Source organism: Typopeltis vanoorti, chromosome 14 (assembly GCF_054136105.1).
Source record: "Typopeltis vanoorti isolate ZY-2024b chromosome 14, IOZ_Tvanoo_1.0, whole genome shotgun sequence".
Taxonomy (NCBI): domain Eukaryota; kingdom Metazoa; phylum Arthropoda; class Arachnida; order Uropygi; family Thelyphonidae; genus Typopeltis; species Typopeltis vanoorti.
In genome coordinates this window covers 5,553,682-5,580,307 of record NC_143562.1, presented here as the reverse complement: position 1 = coordinate 5,580,307, position 26,626 = coordinate 5,553,682, and the positions used below count along the sequence as shown (strand labels likewise).

Sequence of the window (26,626 nt, the reverse complement as noted above, 5' to 3'; positions counted from 1 at the left end):
CAAGGCGCGATTCCCCATGAGATTTAATTGAAAATCGATTAATTTGTTCCGACTCCTCTCCACAACCATAGTACATATTAAAAATGCAGATAAAACTCATTTAAAATGTCATAAAAATATGGTACATATCATTTATTTATTATACAGTATATTATTTGCTACAAAAAAAATTAACATTAATAAAATGAATTGTTCATGCAAACAGTTTTTTAATTATCAATCTTCACCAGAAGGACAATTGGGCTCACTTCGGAGTTTTTTTGACAAATGGACCTGTAAAAAAATGTCTAGGGTTGTTTGCTTCTGCCTCTTTTTAAAAATGTTTCTGAAAAACTGCATCAACTTTTCATTAAATAGATCTGCAGTTCTGATAACCTCAGATTTGTTTGGATTCCATAGCAACATTTTGAACTTCCTCCCACTTTGCCAAAACATTTTTGATTTCAGCAGTCGTAATTTGTTCTTTCTTCCCATCTTCAGATGAAATTTCCATTTCCTTTTCTTCACATTGCTACTTGAAAAGTTCTTTTAGCTCGTCAGTAGTGAGTTCTCGGTCATGCATCTCCAATAATTCTTCAACATCTTCTTCCTCTACTTCCAAGTTAAGATCATGAGCAGTTGCCACAATATCCTTTACCAATTTGTGTCCTTCATCTGAAGTTTCTTCATTACCAAAGGAAGGACACAGTTTCACACCTTCATGATGTTTTGCTATTATTTCTTTCTTCTGTTCAATAGAGAAAATTTTTCTGTTTTTTTTCCCTCACTAGCTTTCTTTATGGGACCTATTTTGTTACACGGTAAAAAAATTCATTCTACAATAAAAATTATATGCAAAATATGGTATTGTTACAAATTGTACAACACTAAGACAAGGGATACAAAGAACATATCGTCATCTGAAAATAAAAGTAAAAGTTCAAAAAAAAACTTTTTGAAATAAAAGTTAACAGTTAAATTTGAAACCTGCAATTTTTGACTTAGTGCATTTTGCTTGTAAGGTGACAATATTAGATACAGCACTTACTGTAACATACACTGATTAGCAGCTTATAGATACAACGATTATTATACAGATGAGATTTGATTTTGCCTTTTGATGGCGAACGAACAGTGACACGCACCTGCCGATTTATTGTCTATATGAACCAACACATAAAAAATAAATGCTTAAATACTCATTTTCATCATAAAACGCATTTATAACCACAAATTTTAAAATAAAGTACAGTGCACTACTGTACAAGAAAATAAACAATAAACGGAAAACATAAACATGGCTATGATGGGTCAAACATATCTGAGCTTCACAGCTATGCCTCGTGTCTGTTCTCTATTCGACAGTGTCTTCCTGCACGTGGCTGAGTGCAATCGGAAAATTCCGGTTTATTAGATCGGATAGAGGTTCACATAATTAAGAGTTGTTAACCAAGATATTTTTTTCTTACAGCTACTCGTCGTTAACCAAGTGCATTGTTATCTGAGGCTGTTGTTAACCAAGGCACCACTGTATATTCAAAAAACACATTACTGCACATGCTTATATTGGAATCCCTCTATGTATACAGGCATGTTTAAGGACTAAATACTATTGGGCTGTAATTAAATTAAATTAAAATATAACTGATAAATTTATTTTATACAGGTTTATTTTATACAGGATAAGAATTTCACAGACTTTTGGGATAGTGAGACAGTTGTTATGGTTAAGATTGGGTGTGGGTTGTAAGGCTTCATCACTTTCTTTATACAAACACTCATGTTTATATGACTGTTTCTATCCCTTACATTGATAGAATTTCAAATCAATCACTGATATCCTTAAACCTCATGGTATCAGGTTAGTTTACAAACCTGTTCTCACTATTACAGAAACTCCACTCTGCTAAAGATAGTAACTCTTTCTACAAACATCTAAGGGTTTACAGAATTCCTTGATCATGTGGCCTTGATTAGTTTTTGTACTAATTGTTTTTTTCTCCTAATGCTCTTTGGCTGCTTCATGTATAATGACTTTTGAGGTTTCACATATTCAATGTAATATTGATGTTCATTAATTTTATTTATTTATTTTAAATCACACAACAGCCTGTCTGCCCGAAGTATGTCAAATTGCATTCACAAGGAGTCTGGATGTAAACATCAGCTAAAAATAGAGGTAATAGTTTCTTTCGTAGATGGCAACAGATGAGAAATTTTATTGATAGCTCACGCTAGTAATCGCCGATTTTTTTTTTAGTTAACTATATTCGGCATGAAACTCTCTGATCCCAATCCTTGAGTTTCTTATTCGTTTTTAAAACAATGTGGGATTTAATATCCCCTTAATTTAAATAATGTTCATATCGTCGAAATGAAGCCTATTGGCTCTTTATATTTAAGTAACTTAATGGTTGCACCATTTTTACAACTCGTATAGCAGAGTATATAAGTTCTTTTCGCTATACCCTTTGGTATTTATTTGGTCTAGCTACTCACTGATGAAGCCTCAATAAAGGCTGAAACCGGTCTGGGTAGTGACCTCCCACCATAATATAATAACAGCATACATTTACTAGGAAATGTGTTTTTATGTTATGGAAAATACCAAGAATAGCGATCAGAACTTTACCACCTTTGCTGCGAGTTGCCCGAGATTGTACTACGTACTAGGACTACTTGCATTAGCTCACGCTAGTAATCGGCAATATTTTTATAGTTCGGCATGAAACTCTCTTATCCCAATCCTCGAGTTTCTTATTCGGTTTTAAAACAATGTGGGATTTAATATCCGCTTAATTTAAATAATGTTTATATCACCGAAACGAAGCCTATTGGCTCTTTATATTTAAGTTGATAACTATATTTTTCCTGTCTTGATTTGGAGGAAATGCTGGGTAGTTGGCTATTTTATTTGGACAATCCAAGAGAATTTTATTTTCCATGATTTCATGCATTGTTGATTTTTTCTTTATTCTGTTTGTTGGTTGCCAATTTTTAAAAAGTCCACTTGTTCTATGATGTGCAAGGTTGGCTCTTTTTTCTACAAATTTAGTAAGATTTTCTTGACACCTAATTTTTAAAGGAACAAGGTTGGATTAAAATTCTGCTATTTTTCCAGGAGTTGTATTCCTTAGTCCACATATGATTCTAGCTGCATTTTTCTGAATTTTTATAAACTTGTAAAGAGGAATTGAATCATCCAAAATGAAATTTCTGCACAGAACTGAAGGAGTCGCGATAATGGATAAAATGAAAAGTAGCAAAATCAGATATAAACTCGGAATCACAAACTCCCTAAATGAAACAGTTATTTGCTATAGAGAAAGAACACATACTGAGAATAAATCATCATCATCATCATCATCATCATCAAATTCCTGCCATGTGCCCTCAAGGGGTGTACTGGATATGATAGTATTACATGAAAAATTGAGAATAAATAGAAGCAAAATACCTAAACAAATTCTAAATTATCACCCAAAAGGTACTAATGCAGAGGAAGACCCTTAAAATGATGGAATTGAGTCCAGAACAGGCCACTCGGCCTATAAGCTTGGAAAGAAAGAAAGAAAGAAGATCTTGTAATTTAATATTGTTGTTTATATTTATGCCACAGGTACCTTTAAAGATTAGTCTTACAAATATATATACTCTAAATATAACTATATGCCAGTCCCTGTTTAGGAAGAGTATTCATTAAAGTTATACAAAATTAAAAACAAAACAAGCAGAAGCTGGTGTTAGGTACTGCATGCTTGTGTTGTATCTGCAACCATGCCATTGCTGGTAATTCTATGACAGTACTCTGAAGATGAAATTAGTTACTTTTTTTAAACACTGAAATGTATTATTATAATTATTTATTATTATTAAACAGTATAATTTTCTGTCAGCATATGGACAATTCCCTTAGAATAAATTGTGATAACCATCACATTTCTATTTCTCAGTGCATAATTATGTTTCCTTGTATATCAAAAATGTATTAACAATTTTATCTCATTTATACAATTTTTTTTTAATCTTTACAGGAAGTTCAGAAGTTGCCCGAGTATGGCCATCATTTTCATAAAGTTTACCAGGTAAGAAATACTGTGGAAAAAGAAACTGTCATTTCAAATTTATATCAAAATATGTATAGAAGGGAGAGTTGGCTCAGTTTTAACAAGAGTAAAACTAAATATACTGTCACATTTCTCTGTGATGGTATGTTCAGTGGAGAACATAAATCTTCTGAAGTGCTCTTTATTGGCATAAAAATTTTCAGTGATGAGAACAATTTGTTACAATCCTATACATTATCATCCTTGGTTAATAAGGGTGTGTGGATTAGATTTTTTGCTTGGAGAGTAGTGAATGAGTGAAATGGATTGCCAGAGGAAGTTGTGAGTTTAAAGAGAGGTATGATAGGCATTGTGTGAATAACAGTTAGCATGGGTCTTCCAAGATGAGCCTCCTGACTCCACAAAGAAACCCATATAATAATAACAACAATAACATAATAATAAAATTGTCTGATTAGTCTATTTGTATATGTTTAAAATGATACTCTTCCATATTTTCATGACTATAGTAGGTTTTATCTGTGTATATTATCCATCCATCCATCTTCAAGGCCCACTTTTCCTAATTGGGCTGTGGGGGCAGCAGCTGCAAGAGGGACTTACAGTGGTCACAATCCTCCGCCACCAAGCTCAGGTGTTCTGACGGGACTCCCAGACATAGTCTGGTGCCATTTCCATCCTTTTGCAGAACCATTTCTTTGCGCTGCCCCTAAACACCTCCCCAAACAGGTAGCAGGCCCATTGATGGAGTTTCCTCTGGCAGAGTGCTGATGAATGGTGTGTAAGGGAGACTGTAACATATTTTTCGGACGGGTCCCTCTGCCTAAAACCCCAACGCATCCCTTGGCAACCCGCACGACGGACGATGTGGTATGACCATTATATGATGACCTGACCATGTTACAGTGTTTGGTAGCGCCCTATTAGCACTACCAACTCGGTTTGGGGCTCAGGTTTCCCCTCATTGCAGCTGGCTTACATATCTGCACGGCATTCTTCTATCCACCACCTGCGGACCAGCCCAGTAGCTGAGGCTTGCCCTGAGGTTTATATTATATGCTAGAGCAGTGTTTCTCAACCTGTGTCCACGACGATGGGACAGGTGGTCCCCAGGCAGACTTAAATTAATTAATTAAATATATATGTTTTAGTTTCCGAACAAATTAAAATTGAACAAGTAAGTAAAAATTATTGAAATCAAATGAAGACTTAAAAAAAAACAACAACAAATAGAGTCAGAATGTTCAAAGGCGGAAGCAATAAAACTATATTGTTGTTCATTTCACCCTTCTTTTATTACTTGTCATTCTGGCACTACAATAATTTGTAGTGACAGAATGATGAATAATAAGAGGGGTGAAGTGAATAACAATACAGTTTTATTGCTTCCGCCTTCCCTAGCTGTTTTGTCAGATTTCAAGCAAACGTGTTATCCACATTTCAACCAATTGCTTGTCGTTTATTGAGTTACTGAAGGATTTCTTCCTCCATCCGAGGCTCAGTATACCTTCAGAAGTGCTAAATGATACTTGGAGAAGGTGTGTCGTGAGTTAACCCCAGTATTTATATATTTTTTGGAAACATTTTTTAATAAGAGAAAAGTAGCTTAGAACTAGGACTTTGAAAAGAAAAGCAAATGAAAACAGGCAATGTCAACCCTAATCGATACACGTGTTGTAACAGTGAGTAAATCTGATACTATTAAAGTAGAAGAAACAAGTACTTCAAAGAAAAAATACAGTAGGAAATATAACAGTTCATATTTGGAATTCGGGTTTACTTGGTGTGGAGATGAAAGTGAACAGAAACCTCAATGTGTTCTGTGTTATGAAGTGTTGTTGAACGAGTGCATGAAACCTGTGAAACTCCGATATTTAGAAACTAAACATTGTGATGTGAAAAATAAGCAAATTGAAAAAAAAAAAAAAAAGCCAATTTCAGCCACGCTTAGCGACATTAAATCATGGAAAAGATGTAGTTTCGACCATGAGTTTGATTAATAGCAAGGTACTGGAAGCATCCTATCTCTTAAGTTTGTGCATAGTGAAAACAGGGAAACCTATTCTATTGGGGAAAATTTGCTACTTCCAGCTATAAAAGATGTGATAAAAACAATGTTTGGCAACAAGTTACTAAAAGATGTTGATGTTCCACTTTCAAATGACACTGTAGGTCACAGAATTAATGATATGGCAGGTGACGTAGAATCTCAGTTAATCGAAAGAGTTAAGAAGAGTCCTTATTATGTGTTAAAAATAGATGAGACTTCTGATGTTACAGATGATGCTCAGTTAATATGCTACATGAGATATGCGCATGATAACAACATTCATGACGATATTCTGTTTTGTAGAACTTTGTCATCCCGAACAACTGCTGGAAGAAATATTTCACACTCTCAATAATTACATAATACACAAAGGGATCCAGTGGGAAAAATGTATGGGCTTTTGTTCTGATGGAGTTCGCACCCTTACAGCAGGCATAGTTGGGGGTTGTTTCTATGGTCAAGGAAGTGGCTCTGGATATGAATCGGGTATATTGTTTATGAAACAATATATATGACATAGGGAAAGGTTGGCCTCCAAAGGAATGCCATCAGAATTTAAAACTGTGCTATACAATGCTGTAAAGCTAGTTAATTTTATTAAGGCTCGAACGTTAAATAACAGGTATTTTGTACTCTGCAATGAAATGGGCAGTGAATATATACAAATTTTGCTTCATTCTGAAATTCTCTGGCTTTCCAGGAACAAAGTACTAACAAGGTTGTTTCATTTAAGGCACAAAGTTTTATTGTTTGTAAATGAACGTAATTCTAATTTTGCATCACTTCTTGTTGAAGAAGCATGGTTATCAACACTATCCTACCTTTCAGACATTTTTTTTTCGAAATTAAATGAACTAAATCTCTCCCTTCAGGGAAATTTTTTAACTGTTCTTGATGCCTGCGACAAAATAAAGGCATTCGAGGAAAAAAACAACTGGTGTTGCGGCATTAGTTATTTAAAATTCAGATAATTTGTACCTTTTCCAACATTGGAATTCTTTTTAGTGGAAAATGATTTTTTTGTTGATTCAGAGTTTCTGGAAAGAGTTTGTGACCACCTCAAAACTCTGAAACAAAAATTTTGAAACATATTTTCCGAATAACTTTTATAAGAAATTTTTGTGGATTCGAGATCTATTTCAGGCTTAGAGTCACGAGACCAACCTTTCGTTATTGAAAAAAGAACAGTTAATTTAGCTTTCAAATGACAGTGGGCTTAAAATTGCAATTCTGTGATCTTGGTTTGGCTCGATTCTGGATCTCGCCTTGAATGAGAAGTGAATTTCCAGAATTATCTGAAGAAGCATTGAAAATCGTCATGCAGTTTTCTACAACCTATTTTTGTGAGAAAGGATTTTCATCACTCCTTCAAATAAAAACAAAATACGGAAATCATCTTAGTGTGTGTGCCGATCTTCAACTGAAGTTGACCAATATTGAGCCAGATATCCAGCAACTCTGCAAAGGCCGAGAAGCTGAACCATCTCATTAAAAGTAGTAACATAAATATATCATATTATTTGGACTACAGTTTCCGATTATTCTCGTTACTGGTTTTGAAATTAATCCATTTCCAAAATCGCGAATGAAACGAAAGTTACACAAAGTGATGTCATGGCGAGGCAGATAGCTGTCCACAACCCGTTTAGCGAAGTTCCGTATCTCATACGTTCGCTTGCGGGAATATGCAGCCGAGCACACCGAATACGTCGCATGCAGACAACAACATCCATGTGGTCATGGATTATACAGAAACACACATCACTGCGTAACGAATACAATCAGCACACAGGATGGATATAAATAAAACCACCAGATGATTAATGAAACTGCCAGATTTACGATGAGCACTGTTATGCCTCTGGATAAAACAGGACGGATATAATTAAAACCATCGTAACACGATTAATACAAATCACATGCGCACAGTATACATGGCATACGGTTGCTGGAGGGAAAATGTGCCCGACCATGTGGATGGCACTTTGCGACTGACATCGTGGATTGGACTGTTTACAGATATCAGTCATGGAAACCTCGTCAGGGAAATAAGGCGATTTGTATCGGCCGGAAGTGTGGATGAAGGAGAATTAATGGCTTTGGGATGTTCGGAGTGAGATTTTTGGGTATATGTAGGGGATAGTTTGGACAGGAAAAGGGATGTCATCCATGATGGAATCCATGGATGTCAAGTTCGTATTCAGTATTCTGATGAATGGAGTAAGATGAGAGCAACATTTTTCCCTCGTCTCACAACGCACTTTGCAAATGGAACAGTTTACATGTCGAATCAGAGAGTGTGTGAAGATAAAATGCACAGTTTTTCCAAAATTTAGGTAATCCCCACATATATTTAAAAAAACATTACATAACTTAGTGGTCCGTAGAATTGTTTTAGGCATTTTACTGGTCCTTTGGCTTAAAAAGGTTGAGAAACGCTGTGCTAGAGTAACCACTGTATGTTTTCATTGTCAGCAAGTTTCTATAGTTTCAATAGGCTCTGTTGAAACTATGGAAACATATTAATGAAATGAAAGCATGTTTCAATAGACTCTACTTTTGTTTACTAGATTGTTGGTAAATAATATCACAAAATAGGTGATATTATTTACCAACAGAGTGTTCACTGCATGATATTATGCAGTGAACACTCTTTATGACAAACTACTGAAATGTTCTGACCAAAGCTCCATAGGCAGTAATGCTGTTATGTTAAAATTCACTATAGCAACTGTTCGCTGTAACAGACTATTCCTGTTGTCCCTAAGTTTGCAATAGAAAGCCAACTATATTTTAGCCTACACAGAAGAGTTATTAGTCTGTTATTAGATAAAGTGGAGGGGGGGAAGGGACTTATTAGAAATAGATGAATTTCATCTGTGTGATATAAATGCCATATAGAATGATACCTAGGACAGAAAATCACAGTAGAGGATGGCTGTAAAGAAGAAATTATATATAGAATTCGACTTGGTTGGATAGCCTTTGGAAGACACCATGAAGCACTCAAAGGAAACCTCCCAATCTCCCGTAAAAGAAAAATATTTGGCAGTTGCATACTTACAGTCATAACATGTGGATGTGAAACATGGACTTTGACTAAAAAAATTGACCAAGTTTAGGATTACCGAGAGGAAAATGGAAAGATCATTGTTCAGTATTACCATACTATATCTTTCAACATTTGGGCAAATATAGCATGAAAACCGGCCGTCAAATACTACTTGGGTAACCGTTGCTTTCTTATATGACCGCCAAATCAGGATCGACTGAGGGAATGGGACTGCAGAGTTTGGTAGATAGAAAAAGGAGAGGTGATGTAATTGAGACTTTTAAACTGTTGAGATGTTGTTACAGGGTTGACACTGGGGAGTTCTTTCACTTCGTGGAACAGCATGAAGGAGCGATGACAAGGGGGCCATCCCTGGAAGTTGCAAGAGGGTGAGGAGTGGTTTCTTTGCATGGAGGGCAGTTGAACCATGACATGTATTGCCTGATAGAGTGGTGAGAGCAAGAACAGTCATTGAGTTCAAGGAATGGTATGATAGATTTGTGTTTCCTAGGAAGGACCTCCCATGATGAGTCTCTTGACTCCATGGAGGCCTGAATAATAATAATAATAAATAACTGGAAGTAATCTATGGTTGTAGCCTTTCAGATCACAAGGATTTGGAAACTGATAAACAAGCATCGGTTTCAATTTAATATTGTGTTGAGCATTATTAAATGTGTTAGGCAATCATTAGACACTTTAAATCTAGATTGAATTTTTTCTTTCTTAGAAATGTAAGCTATGGAAGACATCCTTTTCCAGCATAAATAAGTTTCATCCACATTAAATATTTCATATTTATAAAATTTAGGGACACAAAACACACGTGTTGAAAAGATTTTTTTACTAAATTATTTAAGGAAATTACAACGTCAACTAGGATATACATTAAAATAAATTTTAATATACTTCAATATTTCGGCAACGTCACATTGCCATTTTCAAGAAACTTAAGAACAAGACACGTGCATGCAGGCACAACAAATAGTAAGTGAGGAAGAAGCAGGAAGCTATTATTTCTCCTAAAGTCCTCATGGTGCCCCCTAGTGGGCAATGTTGGTATTCTTGGGCGATTGGGCTGATGTTGACTCCTAGTTGACGTTGTAATTTCCTTAAATTATTTAGTAAAAAAATGCATAACCGACGTCTAAGCCTTTCCACGAGAAGTTGAAAAGATTATTTTACTGATTAATAATAAAATAATAACTTGAAGTTTCGACCCATGTATTGAGGTCATCATCAGAAGGATACATGTGTATAAGAACCAAGCTACATGCTGTTGCACTCTATACAGGTAAATTACATCTATGTTGTTAACTAATCTTTTTTATTAGCCTCCCCTCTAGTGATTAAAAAAAAAACAATAAAAACTGCAATAAACTCTGCTAAAGTCCTCACGTACTAGGATTCTTCTGGAATTATACAGTTCATATTGTTATATTAGGTTATCTTCTGGATTTGTACAGTACAGGTTGCTATTGAATGTTCAGGAAAAAAAAAAAAAAAAAAACATTTCACCAAGTCTTCTTGTATTGAGATTTTTCTTTGTGGTTGCTATGAAGGTTGCAGATGGGTCCTCCACATTCTTGGAATGGTTAGACCATCATTTTTATACAGATTCAGATCATGTTTGAGCATATCACATACTTCCTTGAATTTCCTCTGAACATCATGGCCCTCTTTGCCCACATACTCCGCTCCAGATATTTCGTGTGGCAAAACAATTTTTACCTTCAAAAAGAGGGTACAGCCATGAGCTCACCACTTTCCTCCCCCAATAGTGAACTTTTATATGGAAGACTTTGAGCAACGAGCTTTAGAGTCGGCGTCGTTAAAGCCCAAAATTTGGCTCAGATACGTCAACGATATTTTCACCATTTGGCCCCACGGCCGCAAAGCACTAAATACATTCCTTGAACAAACAACACAAACGCATCCAATTCACCATTGAAATAGAAAAAAACAACCTCTTCCGTTCCTAGACACACTTGTCACACGTCTTCCTTCAGGCTGTCTCTCCTTCTCAGTTTACTGCAAACCTACACACACAGGCCAGTACATACACAAAACTTCTTATCACCACCCAACACAAAAACTAGGGGTCATAAGCACCCTTAAACATAGAGCTCAAACTATTTGTTCAAATGAACAAGCTCTTAACCATGAATATGAGACCATCAAACATACCTTTATAAAAAAATGGATACAGTATAAAACCATTCACAAGATCCTCCACAAAGATACCACTAATAACAAAAAAGATTTCAAGAATGCTATCGCTATATCATATGTTAGAGGCATTTCTGAAAAAATAGATAGAACACTACACAAATACAACATCAAAACTACCTTTAAGCCCCTGACAAAATTAAGACACCTACTCAGTTCTTACAAGGATCCTCTGCCACACCTAGCCCATCCAGGGGTTTACAAAATACAATGCACATGTAACATACCATACATAGGGGAAACAGGGCGAACCATCCCAATCAGGAAGGATGAACACAAACGACACATAAAATACCTTCATTTTGAAAAAACCGGCCTTTCTGACCATTCACTCCAAACATACCACAGAATTGATTGGAAAGGTACCAAGTCCCTACACCGCACCAAAACCTGGTTCAAGCGGAAATTCAAGGAAGCGTGAAATGCTCAAACATGATCCGAATCTGAATAAAAATGATGGTCCAACCATTCCAAGAATGTGGAGGACCCATCTGCAACCTTCATAGCAACCACAAAGAAAAATCTCAATATAAGAAGACTTGGTGATGAAAAGGATGACTGAAGAGACCTCAATAAAGGTCTAAACTAGTCTGGGTAGTGGCCCTTCCCTTAATGCATAACATTATACATATCCACAAGGAGATGTGTTTTGCATTATGGGAGATACTGAGATAGGAGTAATGTTAGCTTGCTCCACCCTTGCAACGAGTTGCCTGGTGTTGTACCACCTTACCCCAGTCCTGAAGATACTTTCAGGCGCAAACTTTGTTTGCTCACACTTGGATAAAGGATTAAACTAAATTTATTATAGTCTAACCAAGTGAAAAATAAACTTTCAACATCTTTCTCTAAATCCAGAGTAATTTAATAAAAAGGTGGCACACCGTTTGGCAACTTCTATAGGTAGAGACGACCTTGCTAATGCTTCTACCTCGTATCTGCACTTAGGCTTGGCTCCCACTGAAGAGACCTCAATAAATTTCGAAACTAGTCTGGGTAGTGGCCCTTCTCTTAATGCATAACATTATACATATCCGCAAGGAGATGTGTTTTGCATTATGGGAGATACTGAGATAGGAGTGATGTTAGCTTGCTCCACCTTTGCAACGAGTTGCCTGGTGTTGTACCACCTTACCCCAGTCCTGAAGATACTTTCAGGCGCAAACTTTGTTTGCTCACACTTGGATAAAGGATTAAACTAAATTTATTATAGTCTAACCAAGTGAAAAATAAACTTTCAACATCTTTCTCTAAATCCAGAGTAATTTAATAAAAAGGTGGCACACCGTTTGGCAACTTCTATAGGTAGAGACGACCTTGCTAATGCTTCTACCTCGTATCTGCACTTAGGCTTGGCTCCCACTGAAGAGACCTCAATAAATTTCGAAACTAGTCTGGGTAGTGGCCCTTCTCTTAATGCATAACATTATACATATCCGCAAGGAGATGTGTTTTGCATTATGGGAGATACTGAGATAGGAGTGATGTTAGCTTGCCCCACCTTTGCAACGAGTTGCCTGGTGTTGTACCACCTTACCCCAGTCCTGAAGATACTTTCAGGCGCAAACTTTGTTTGCTCACACTTGGATAAAGGATTAAACTAAATTTATTATAGTCTAACCAAGTGAAAAATAAACTTTCAACATCTTTCTCTAAATCCAGAGTAATTTAATAAAAAGGTGGCACACCGTTTGGCAACTTCTATAGGTAGAGACGACCTTGCTAATGCTTCTACCTCGTATCTGCACTTAGGCTTGGCTCCCACTGAAGAGACCTCAATAAATTTCGAAACTAGTCTGGGTAGTGGCCCTTCTCTTAATGCATAACATTATACATATCCGCAAGGAGATGTGTTTTGCATTATGGGAGATACTGAGATAGGAGTGATGTTAGCTTGCTCAACCTTTGCAACGAGTTGCCTGGTGTTGTACCACCTTACCCTGAAGATACTTTCAGGCGCAAACTTTGTTTGTTCACACTTGGATAAAGGATTAAACTAAATTTATTATTAAAGAAGACTTGGTGAAGGTGTGTGTTTTTTTTTTTTCCCTGAACATTCAATAGCAACCTGTACTGTACAAATCCAGAAGATAATCGTAATATACAAATCCAGAAGATAATTGAAGGAGCAAGTGCTGTATGGGGATTCGCTATTAAGAGGCGTAATAATTGAGAGTTTAACGAAGTCGTACCCGCCGGGTGCGAACATAAAGGACGTCAGCGAATCTATTCGACTGCAAAAACAGAGGGTGAAAGAGATGATAATAGTGGCAGGAATGAATGATTTGAAAGAGGACAAAATGGAAATGATAGAGGATGTGAGGGAGTTGTTTGAGGTAGCAAAAGAGAAGAGTGAGAGAGTTAGGATGGTGAGTATCTTACCGCGGTATGACAGCGAAGTGTTTAGAAGGAGGGCCATAATTGCCAATGACTTTATGCGTGGGTTATGCATGGAGAGTGGTGTGGAATTTGTGGATGTGTGGAATGAGTTCGATGGGCGAAAGGACTTATATAAGATGGATGGGTTACATTTGAATGGAGTTGGTGTACGGAGACTTGAAAGAGTGTTGATGAATGATGTGGAAGTGGATGTACAGACTCAGGGAAACTAGATTTATTAAGAGGGGGGGAGTAGATATGCAGACTTTAGGGGGGGCAGTTAAGTGTATGAACGAGTATATTATGCCCGGGCGAGTACGACGGACAACAAATCAGAATGGGATAATTAGTATAAGGAATCAAAGTAGGGATGGGACAAATGGGCTTCTGCGATTCATGTACACTAATGCCAGGAGTATTAGGAACAAGAAGGAAGAGTTTTTGCCCATGGTTGGCACTTACAGGCCACAGGTTGTCGGTATTAGTGAAACATGGCTGACAGAAGATGATAAAGCTAGTGGGATTGAATGCGATGGGTATAGCGTGTTCAGGAGTGACAGGGTGAATAAAAAGGGGGGAATAGTGTTATTGATGATAGCTGATGAGCTTCAGCCAAGGAGTATAGAAGTTGAACTGCAGGATGGGGAAAAAAGCACATTTGAGGCTGTTTGGTGTGAGATACAATCTAGCAGAACAAAATATACAATTGGGTGCTGCTATAGACCGGGTGATGGAGTGGATGGTGGGAATAGTATGCATAAGCAAATAGAAGAAATGAATGGAAGGAGGGTAATTATTATGGGTGATTTCAATTATGGTAACATTGACTGGAAAGAGGAGAGGGCACATGGGAGGAAGGAATTGGATTTTATGCAGTTATTAAGGGACAACTATCTACGGCAACATGTATTGGAAAATACCAGGGGGCAGAGAGTGCTGGACCTAGTAATTGCAACTGAGAATGTAGCTGTAAAGAACATGACCATGTTGCCACCAATTGGTGAGAGTGACCATAAGGTCATGACTTGGGAGGTGGCTAAAGGAGTCGAATTTACAATTAAGACAGGGTATATGTGGAATTACCGGGCTGGTAAGTATGACAAGCTTAGGTGTGTGCTTGGCTCAATGCCATGGCATGTAAAACTGCAAGGGCTGGATGTTGATGGTGCATGGGAGGTGGTTAAGAACTGTTTGCAGGAGGCAATCGTTGACTGTATACCAAGAGCCCGAATAATAAATCAGGTAGGGGTTAAATGGATGAATAACACTATTAAGCTTGAGCTGCAAAAAAAGAAACAATTGTGGAGGGAATTTAAGGAGAAGGGTGACCATCAGGTGCATGAACAGTATAAAGCTCAGGCCAGGATGGTAACAAGGGTGGTAAGAAAAGCAAAAGCAGATTACGAAAGGAAATTGGCCATGCAGGCTAAAGAGAATCCCAAACAGTTTTTTCAATATGTTGCAAGTAAAAGGAAAAATGCTCATGGTAGAATGATCTTAAAAAATGCTGAGGGTAGGGAGGTAACTGAATCAGTCGATGTTGTGGAATTACTGAGCGAGCACTTTGCAAGAGTATATCATCCAGGTAGTGGCTTTGCGGAAATGGAGGAACCAACAGCTTATACTGGAATTGTGATGAATGAGGTAGAGGTAACTAGTCTATTACAGAACCTCAATGTCAATACATCTGTGGGATTGGATGGTATACCAGCTCGTGTCGTACGTGAAGCGGCCAAAGAATTGTCAGTGCCCTTGACCATTATGTTTAATTTGAGCCTCAGGACTGGGTCAGTCCCAAGGGGGTGGAAAGAGGGGAAAATAGTTCCACTGCACAAAGGTGGTTCCAAGGCTGCTGTTGAAAATTACCGGCCAATCAGCATAACAGGAATCATTATCAAGGTCTTAGAGAAAATAGTCAAGAGAAAAATACAAGATTGGATAGAAGAAAATGGGATACTGTATCAGGGACAGCATGGTTTTGTGAAGGGTAGGTCATGCCTCAGTAACTTGCTCACGTATTATAACACAGTGACGGCTGAACTGGATAAGGGTAATGGGTTTACAGTGATTCTGCTGGACCTTGCTAAGGCCTTTGACAGGATACCACATGGAATTCTAATCAGTAAATTGCAGCATATGGGAATGGACATAGGGTTGGTGAGATGGATAGGAGGGTGGTTGACGGAGAGATATCAGAGAGTGGTTTACTCAGGAGTAGAGTCCACAAGACGGCCTGTGACTAGTGGTGTACCACAAGGATCTGTTCTTGGACCACTGCTGTTTAATTTGTTCATAAATGATATAGGAAAGGATCTGAGAGGAACAGTTCATTTGTTTGCGGATGATGCGAAGTTGGGTAGGGCAATAGTGAATGCAGATGACGTCAAAATTTTGCAGGATGATTTGGATAGATTGGAGGTCTGGGCTAGGGAGAATGGATGTCAATTTAATGTGGCAAAATGTAAGGTTATGCATTTTGGGGTGAAAAGAAGGGAGGCAGTTTACTGCATTGGTGGAACCGTGCTCCAGGAAATTGATGAGGCACGAGATTTAGGAGTGTTGGTGGATAAGGAATTGAAATTTAGGGGACACATTGCAAAAGTGGCCAAATCAGCTCATCAAATCACTTGGTTGTTGAAGAATACGTTGACAAGCAGAGACAAGCAGGTTATTGTTCCTCTGTATCGAGCCTTGATAAGACCTCATCTCGACTACTGTGCTCAGATTTGGTCACCTAGGTTTCTTCTTGATGGGGAGGAGGTGGAGAGGATCCAGAGGCGAGTGACCAAGATGATAGCAGGTCTGTGGAATGAACCGTATGAGAACAGGTTGAGGATTTGTGGGTTGCAAAAATTGGTTGATAGGCGGTGGAGGGGAGATATGATTGAGACATTCAAATTACTGAAGGGTTTCTATAAAATTAATTCAGAAGATATTTTTGAGAACAGGGCTGGTTGTGGGAGGACTAGGGGACATCCATGGAAACTGGGCAAAAGTGTGGTTAGTAAAGGTGTTAGAGCTGGGTTCTTTACTTTTAGAGTAGTGAATGAGTGGAATGCGCTCCCTGAGTCTGTGGTGGATGCTGTGACAGTGAATGAGTTTAAGGCGAGGTATGATAGATACTGTATGAATGTCGAATAGTTGTGATGAAAATGATTTGGGGCCTCCCTCGATGAGTCTAATGACTCCCCGGAGTTGCCCGTAATAATAATAATAACATTATGAACTGTATAATTCCAGAAGATTCCTAGTGTGTGAGGACTTTAGCAGAGTTTATTGTAGTTTTTATTTTATTTTTTATTTTTTTTTATCACTAGAGGGGAGGCTAATAAAAAAGATTAGTTAACAACGTAGATGTAATTTCCCTGTATAGAGTGCAACAGCATGTAGCTTGGTTCTTATACACATGTATCCTTCTGATGATGACCTCAATACAGGGGTCGAATCATCAAGTTATTATTTTATTATTAATCAGTAAAATAATCTTTTCAACACGTGTGTTTTGTGTCCCTAAATTCATAAATATTAATGCTGATCACCATGTAACCTTAAAAGAAAGAAACACATTAAATATTTGTTGATCAGTGTATCCACCACCTTTGATTATTTTTTTTTAATACATTAGGATAATTAGATGTTGCATTCTCAATCACACTGACTGCCTCACTGGTAATTTTAATATTATGCAGCTGAACTCGATTTTTAACTTGATCAAATCAACTAGCACTTGCATTAAATGTTTCTTCTACTTCATGTTTTTTTTTTCTTTCACTCAAACAAATTAAAAGCTTTTGTCTGAGTGGCTGATGTGCTAAGGATAATGCTGTTTTGATTACAATCCTCAGTCCATACAGTTAAAAGATGCTCTATTTCTATCATTGTAACACTTCTATTCCTTACAGATGTTTGCTAATGCGTGTGAAATATATTAACATCTGAGCTACTTGTATATAGAGGCTAATGACTTCATATCACTTGCAAATGATACAAAGTCATTTCATGTGCAAACCATTGTTTTGCTTACTTGTGATAAGGATTAAAAACCAAGTATGAAATTTCTTGGTATCTTTAACATAATACACCCAAGATAAAAAAACTTTCCACTTTCTCTCATCCAGAGATTTTTATTAATAAGGTCAAGCACCTTTTGTCTACTTGTGTATGATATATATATGTCTTCTGCTTTACTTCAACCTTGGTTTCTCTCCTGGGTCTGGCTCCCACTGATGAGACCCCACTAAAGGTCGAAACTGGTCTTGGTAATGGCCCTTCCCATTATGTATTGCATTATACATGCCCAAAAGGGAGGGGGGATACTTTGCATTATGGGATACATATTAAGGCAAGTGATACGAAGTCATTAGCCTCTATATACAAGTAGCTTAGACGTGAATATATTTCACGTGTAAAACATTGTTTTGCTTACTTTTGATAAGGATTAAAAATCAAGTATAAAATTTCTTGGTATCTTTAACACACACACACATATATATATATATATACCTCCTACTCACTCACCATGAGCAGCTCCTAACTTCCCACTATTCTCAATTTCTGCATGATGTTACCTTCATGAAAGTAGAATACCTTTCTGAATCACTCGTTTAATGGTATAATCAATCAGACTTTTCTTCTTTTGGATGTATTTGTATGGTTTTACTCTGTATGAATTTATGCACATTTTCATATTGAATCATATTAATCAGTAGCCTGTATCTTGAACAGAAATCTTGCAGGTACTTAAAATTATTATCCTTGTCCTTGAAATTTTTCCAATGCATTTAAATGTGTCTGTGATTCATTTCTTACACTGCTATTCAGATTTCAACTAGAACCAGATTTTCCTTTATGCAAATCTCTATAATCACTCAAAAAAATTCTTGTTTTTTTCCCTGCTATGAGACCATAGGCACAAATAGGTAGCATTTTTGAATATCCTATTTTTACATTTATTTATATTGTTCTATCTGAAACTAGCTATTATTCAAGAAATTTATCTTTATTTATTATTGTACCAATTCAGTAGCATTTAATTTATAGCTGTGATTAAAGTATTAATTAAATAATTAATTGATATATAGGTTATTTTTTCTTCTTAGGATAAGCAACAAAAACTTCCATTCATCTGGCTTTCTATCAGTTCTCATGGATTAGAAATTTATGAAGTAAACCAAAATGAGCGTTGCCTGAGCAAGGAATTTGCTTGGTCTGAGATTAGACGAATTTCATTTACAAGAAAATACTTTTGTGTCATTTTCAAACTAGATAGTTTCATCAAAAAGAATGTAAAATATAAATTTTATATTTCTTTTCCCACTAAGTAAGTTGCCTTTCACTTATAATTATAGTTCATAATTTACTACTGACTAAAATATGATTTAAAATGGTATGACGATAATGAAAATTTTAATCAACAGTTCCTTAAATGTTGTTACATCTGCCTAATTTTCATCAGCTAGTGTAATACTGCTAATTACATTCAGATCCTAAAATTAATCGACTTTTTTGAATGTGTGTGTGTGTGTGTGTACATGTATAGAGAGAGTGGAAAGTCCTTGCTGAAAGGTCACCAGCTGTGTATTTTAGGCTGAAGTGTTTGTTGAAACTCATATTATGATTTAACAAAAATCATTAAACAGATGTTTAATGATTCTAATATTTTGTTTATCATGGAGACATCATTAGAGATAAAATGTAAAAAAGTACACAAAACCACCCCCATAATTTGAAGAAATTAGGCTGAGGTTAATTTTTTTTGGATATGCTTCTGATTAAAAAAAAAAAAAAACTTTATTCATCATGCTGTCTTATTTAATCCAACAATGCCAACAAAATTAACAAAATACCTGTTCCTCCCTCCTTCCCATAGCCCTCTTAATCTACAGATTACAGTAATGTTATTACTATTCCTCTATCTGAGGTACCTCAAAAAAAAAAAAAGAAAGAAAGAAAATTGAACTTTTCTGAATGTCTGTGTACACACATATATATATATATATAGAGAGAGAGAGGAGAGTGGAAAGTCCTTGCTGAAAGATCACCAGCCGTGTATTTTAGGCTTAAGTATACTATAAAGTATATTAAGTAAACTATAAAGAAATATAATCTCCTGTTTTCAAACCCCTACATGAAAAAAGATAATTTCATGTAGAGGTTTGAAAACAGCTCTACTAGAAAGCCGTTTTCAAACTAGGAGGTAGAAAGCTGCTCTATTAAAGACCAGCTTTCTACCTCCTCTCTCAAGTATATAAAAGATGTATACAAGGTTCCTTGAAGCTTTTTATATTTTGGATAAACGAGAAAATCTGCCACCATCCATTTTGAAAAACATAAAATTATATATACTCCCACAATTATGGCCATTTAGATCTGGCAGACCATGCCTTGGACACCCTGCAGAGAATCAAATGGAGGAGGGGTGGAAAACTACTAAAACTAATAAAAAACCAAACCTTATATGTGGTGGTGTAAAACTTCCAAAGATATGAGAAACAGTAATTCTTAGACCACCCAACAACAATTTTAAAAAAATTATTGAATTCCATGTTGAAATTTAATTAAATTTTTTTTTTTTTTTTCATACCGCTAACAATGATTTTTCTTGTCACATTTTCCCACTTTGCCAATGTTATCTGTAGCTTTGATGTTATAGCTCTTCAAAAATTCTTTTATTGTTAGCTTGCCTTTTTTTCCCCATCTACTTCACAGAGCATTCTTTGAACTTAAATGTATGGTGCTTATAAGTTTGTGATGACATACTGAACCATTGGTTAATTAGTGAGGTGTATTCATGGTCTTGATTTTTACACAAGTGGGAATAATGCCTGAGTCATGACAGCATTTAAGGAAAGCCAGTCAATTCAAGTCTTGATAAACTGAGTTTTGACTTACTGAAAATAAAGATATATTCTATATGCTATATCACGTCCATGTAGGATCACTAATCTAGTATGGATGCTTGGACATTGATTATTATCACTCGTTGTTTAATGGAAACAGATATCTAAAGCTAATAATTAATTAACTAAATTTATTTAGCTAATTAGATTAACTACATTGATGTCAATATGGATTAAATATATTGCTCCTTATGCACTTTATATCCATCATATATTTCAATGTAACATCAGTGGTGTTACAATTTTATTACGCACTTCATATCCATGGCAACTTTGATCACTAACTTATTAACCAGCAGCTTATTAACCAATCAGTTAGTTAATAAGCCAATATTTCGTTTTGATCACCAAGGTATCTTCATGGGCAAAGAGATATATTGAGCATGTACACTCAGTCACATTAGCAGAAAGGCAAACACAGACTGTAAAAGGTAGTTTCCTACAGTCAGCTCCATCTATAGATGCAGTGATGGACACTTGCCAGCAGTCTCAAAACAATGGTCATCTCCCATATTTTTGACACTGTGATGCAGCTGAATTTTGCAAAGTTTGGGGAATATTGTAGTGCTGTGGCAGATTCAAGAAATAGTCTCTCTCTGATTTAGACCTGTTTATGCATATGAAGGGAGATTTTCTTCTATTGGATCTGGTGATCCTTATCCATGGCATAGTCTGCCACTCCAGAGTGATTGTGGTGTAGATGGACATATTTTTGAGTTCCTTGAGATGGATATTGACAATTCTTTCTGCTTGTCCGAAGTATTTAAGCTTGCAGGATCAAGGGATACTGTTGACCCCAGGATGATTCAGATGGTGGAGAGAATCTTTAGATGAGTGGATAAGAGCAGCTAATTTTTGATAAATTCTGATGGATATCTCTGTTATACTTCCGGATGCATTCAATTTCTCTCCCTCCCCTCTGGGGTTCCCCAGATATAGGGGATGGATGGCAATGGATTTTTTGTGTTCTGGATTTTGTTGGAGGAAGATGGGCTGCTGATTTTGTTAAGGGGGTAGGCCATTGGCTAAACATTCCCAAATGTGATTAATTTTGGTGGAGAGGTGTAGTCCGAGCAGAAGGTTTTAACTCTGTTTGCTAAGGTTTAGATAACACCATACTGTGCGGGGTGGTAGATGTACCTACATCCACCACCCCTAACATAAGGATCTGTTTGGCAGTCAGGTAATTATTGTCAAAGAACAGACAGTTATTGTTTTTGATTTCAATGGTGAAATGGATACTCAGCTGTTGGCTGTTAAGGTGTGCTAAAAATGTTTCTGTTGTATCTCTCCTGTGTGATTAAATGGAAAACACCTCATCAACATAGTGTAGCCATATTGGGGGTTCAGTTAGGAGGCCATGTTTTCAAAATGTTCCATGTGAAGATTGGCAAGGGGGGAGAACCCATTCCTTTACCTTCAATATGCTTGTAGGTTTTTTCCTGCTAAGCAAATCAGCTTGAGATCATGTTCAAGGCAAATAAGGCTGATATGCCTGGGGGATAGAGTCTGAATGAGTTCTGAGGTTTAAGAGGTACATTATTGAATAAGGAGGCTATATCAAAACTGACCATGATGTCAATATCTCTGAGGATTATATCTGATAAGCAAGATTTGAAGTGCACAGAGTGTTTTACATTGGAAGAAGTGTGGCCATTAATGAGCGAGCTCTTTGGCTAAGTGCTTGGTGGCCACTAATTAGGAGAACCAGTACTGTCTGCTGTAAGTCTCAAGGGTATGTTCTGGTAACTCTTAGACATTATCACTTATTTGAACTTACTTCACTCAAGGGGGGGGGGAATTATGTGCCTCAGAATGTCACATAATTCCCCCCCCCCCTTGAGTGAAGCAGATTTAACTGTAATTTTTTGTAACTATGTCCCCCCCCCCCAAATAAAAGGCAATACGCATGTTATAGGGAGCAGACTGTGATATTACATTAAGTGGACACCCATTGTGTGCATCAATCTCACACAAGAGATTGCAGAACTCATGATACACTGATGTCATGTTCAAGAGTTAGGGAGAAAGAACATAGTGATATTTTTTTTGAAAACTTGGAGGTTGTATTTTTTACAGAAACATTTTGCAAGGAACACTATTCCAAGGAATACAGGAAATGAAAGAAGTAGGTTTGGTGGATTTGACGTTCAACTGTAAAAGCATATTGGACAGCTGCTGCTTACAGCAACCACTTTCAACCACTGTCTTATGGATAAAGCAGACTGAGATCATGAAATCTTCCAAGCTAGGTCTGTCCCATTAGACTGGATGTCAGAGTAATTCCTAGTGGGTTCACAGAAGAAATCAACATGGTTGGATGCTCTTTTGGAGACTAGTGAGGAGAACACACTTGAAATGCTCTGGGAAGGAGGCAAGTCATAATACAGGATACAGCCAAGAAGTATCTGGGCCCAATTTGAAGAGACCTATGAATAACAAATTAAACATGAGATCTGATCAAAGAAGGTGGTTGGAGAAACAAAGAGACACAGGGACTTAAAAATATAAACGATTACATGGAGAAGTGCTATCATTGTGTGAAGAGATAGAGTTCTAGATGAGGAGGCACAATTATAAAAGCATAGCCAATCCCAAATTGAATATTGTCAAAGACAGGAATGGAGCAGCACTGACAGAAGAACTGGAAATCAAAAACAGATGGAAAGAGTATAGCAAGAAAGAAAAAAAAAATTGATTTGGATCTTCCTCCACTTAGGCATCAGGTTAAAAGAACAGTTAAACAGCTTAACAGCAATAAGGTCCCAGATGCAAGTGGAATCCCACCAGTTAATTAAAGTATGGGAGATGGAGGGATGACAGTGTTCCATTGATTGATTACAAGAATATGAAAGACAGGATCATGCCCTAGAAACTGGGAGAGGTCACGTTTCATGCCACTGCACAAGACGGGAGATGTGAAGGATTGCAAAAACTGTGGAACTATTAGTTTAATTGCTCATTCAAGCAAGATTTTATTAAAGGTCATTCTAAATGGGATGAGGTGAAAGTTGAGATAGAAATAGGAACGAGCAGGTTTCAAGAAAGGCAAGGGTACCACAGATCAGATCCTTTGTCTTAGACTGATTATTGAGAAGTATAAAGAGTTTTGATTCCCTTTGGTAATGTGTTTTGTAGACTACTCCAAAGCTTTGATTGCGTTCAGCATATAAAATATCGGAGGTAACGAAAGCGATGGGTTTTCCTCAGCACGTTATTAGGTTAATAGCTTTAATTGATTTGAAAATTTCAATTATTTTTGCATCAGATGTTAATCATCCTTCTACCAGACTACAATCTGATATGAAAAGAATTTCAATATCCCACCTTAAAAGAATCTCAGAACAAATAGCAAGGAGATTCTTTGTAAATTCAATTTATATGCTTCTTTCAAACCATCTTGGAAACTGTCTTCCTTTCCTACCATCATCAGAGGATACATTACCACCTCTTTCCTTAGCAGGTGTTTATCAAGTATCCTGCTCATGTCATCTTTCCTATTTTGAACAGACTGGCCATTCTGCCTTGATTAGAATTGAAGAACATCAAGAATATATTACATTTTTGGAATCAGACAAGTCTGGCCTTACTTCTCATTGAATTGACACTAGGCACAGAGTCCTTTGGTACTAGACACTACTTCTTCACTCCAGCAAGTTAAATTTGATCACCCTTTCTTTGAAACGTGAAATACTGTGAAATCTTCCGAACCTGAACCAATCAGACTGTATGCTAGTATCCAAGTTTTGGGAAGTGATCACTGTTAATTGTTCATACAGTGCAAGCAAATTAATCCGAACAAGCCAAATTTTTGTCAAGTTTTGGTTTGTTTTTTGTTTCACTTCACAATAATTTTGGTTTTGGTTTCAGTTTACTATTTTGGTTGAGTGCTGCATGTTTTAACTGTTTTGACTGTCTCTACAATATTTACTAATAGTGTTGTGCATTTTTAGCAGTGTAAACAAGTTGACATTAGTAGTGTTTTATTAATTTTGTGTAGCTATCAAATGGATACATCTCAAAGAAACCATTCAAAAATATGTACTCTTTCTCAGCACACATCCATGACTCAAAGACAAATTGCCAATGAATATGGTCTTTGTTTATAAAGTGTTGTGTGTTCTTTATGTAGGAGTGGGAATGACCTACCAATTCCTTGAGTGTTGATGCTAATTTCTTGGCTGAGTGGTAATTGGGACTGTCTATTCCTTCCACAATTGGTTGAAGGGGAACATTTTGTTCGGGACCCTATATATTCTGGGGGGGGGCATAGTGGGGTTTGAGTTTTTTAACCGTGTCCGGTGGCCAAGAAGTGACGGACTTGAGTAGTTTCTCTGTTTTATCCTTTATCCTGTTTGTTGGGTTATAATTTACCAGTTTATGTGTGTTGTTATCGGCTACTACTAACGTCACTTCTTGGCCACCTGACACGGTTAAAAAACTCAAACCCCACTATGCCCCCCCCCCCCCAGAATATATGGGGTCCCAAAAATACACAAATAAAATGTTCCCCTTCGACCAATTGTGGAGGAATAGACAGTCCCAATTACCACTTAGCGAAGAAATTAGTGTCAACACTCAAGGAGTTGGTAGGTCATTCCCCCTCCTACATAAAGAACACACAACACTTTATAAACAAAATTAAAAACATAACGCTCGACAAAAATGACTTATTAGTCAGTTTCGGCATTTCTGCCCTTTTCACTAATGTCCCCATCAATGACACAATTCTCCTACTATAGAACAAATTTCCGCCCAACATTATGGCCCTCTTTGCCCACGTACTACAGTCTGATTACTTCGTGTGGCAAAACAAATTTTACCTACAAAAAGAAGGTACAGCTATGGGCTCACCATTATCCCCCCCAATCGCTAACTTCTACATGGAAACCTTTGAGCAAAGGTCTCTTGATTCCACCACGCTAAGACCAACAGTCTGGCTTAGATACGTTGACGGCGTGTTTGTGATCTGGCCGCACCGGTGACAAACGCTAAACACGTTCCTTAGCCACCTGAACAAACAACACGAACGTATACAATTTACCATCGAAATCGAAAATCAAAACTCACTCCCATTCCTAGACACACTAGTCACACGTCTTCCTTCAGGCAGTCTATCCTTCATGGTCTACTGAAAACCGACATACACTGGCCAATACATACATGCTGATTCATACCACCACCCATCACAAAAATATGGAGTCATTAACACCCTTAAAAACAGAGCTACAACAATTTGGTCTAACCAGCAAGCCCTGAAACAAGAACTAAAAATCATCAGCAACACATTCATAAATAAAGGCTATAACAAAAATACTATTAATAAAATACTCCATAAAACAACAACAAAAAAGAATCTAGATTACAGTAAAACCATAGCCATCCCATACATTAAAGGGTTATCAGAAAAAATCAACAGAATCCTACAACATTTATAACCTCAATGCCACCTTTAAACCACCCACTAAACTTAAAACCATATTCAGCTCCTCTAAGGATCCTCTCCTCCCATTGGCACATCCTAGAGTCTATTGCATCCACTGCACCTGTAACTTACCGTACATTGGTGAAACAGGACGGACAATCCCTATATGCAAGAAAGAACACATATATAACTATTATGGTTATATATGTGTTCTTTTATAATATATAACCATTATGGTGAAGCAGGCCTCTCAGATCATGCGTGCAACACCTTACACCAAATCAACTGGAAAAGCACCCACTCTTTACACCACACAAAATTCTGGTATGAAAGGAAATTTAAGGAAGCCAGCGAAATCCTGATAAACCATCCAAATATCAACAACAAAGATGGCATGAAAATTCCAAGGACCTGGATGGCACACATTCAGCCCACCTAATATATAAGATCCAGCATAAGTCAGGACTCTAGTCAATCTTCAGCTAGTATTAGAAACCATTCCATACCATCTGGCTAGAATGTACATGTATAATCATGATGTTAATA

General features: G+C 36.9%; 1 protein-coding gene across 1 annotated transcript in view; it reads left to right on the top strand.

Annotated features, from left to right (window-relative positions):
* The window catches only part of LOC150099138 (tyrosine-protein phosphatase non-receptor type 13-like), a 470,034-nt gene that overhangs the window by 153,533 nt on the left and 289,875 nt on the right, over positions 1 to 26,626 (top strand). The window contains exons 15-16 of the mRNA XM_090403679.1: positions 4,014 to 4,064; positions 18,856 to 19,076. Of these exons, the coding sequence (XP_090259805.1) occupies positions 4,014 to 4,064; positions 18,856 to 19,076 (272 nt within the window). The remainder of the gene's footprint in view (positions 1 to 4,013; positions 4,065 to 18,855; positions 19,077 to 26,626) is intronic.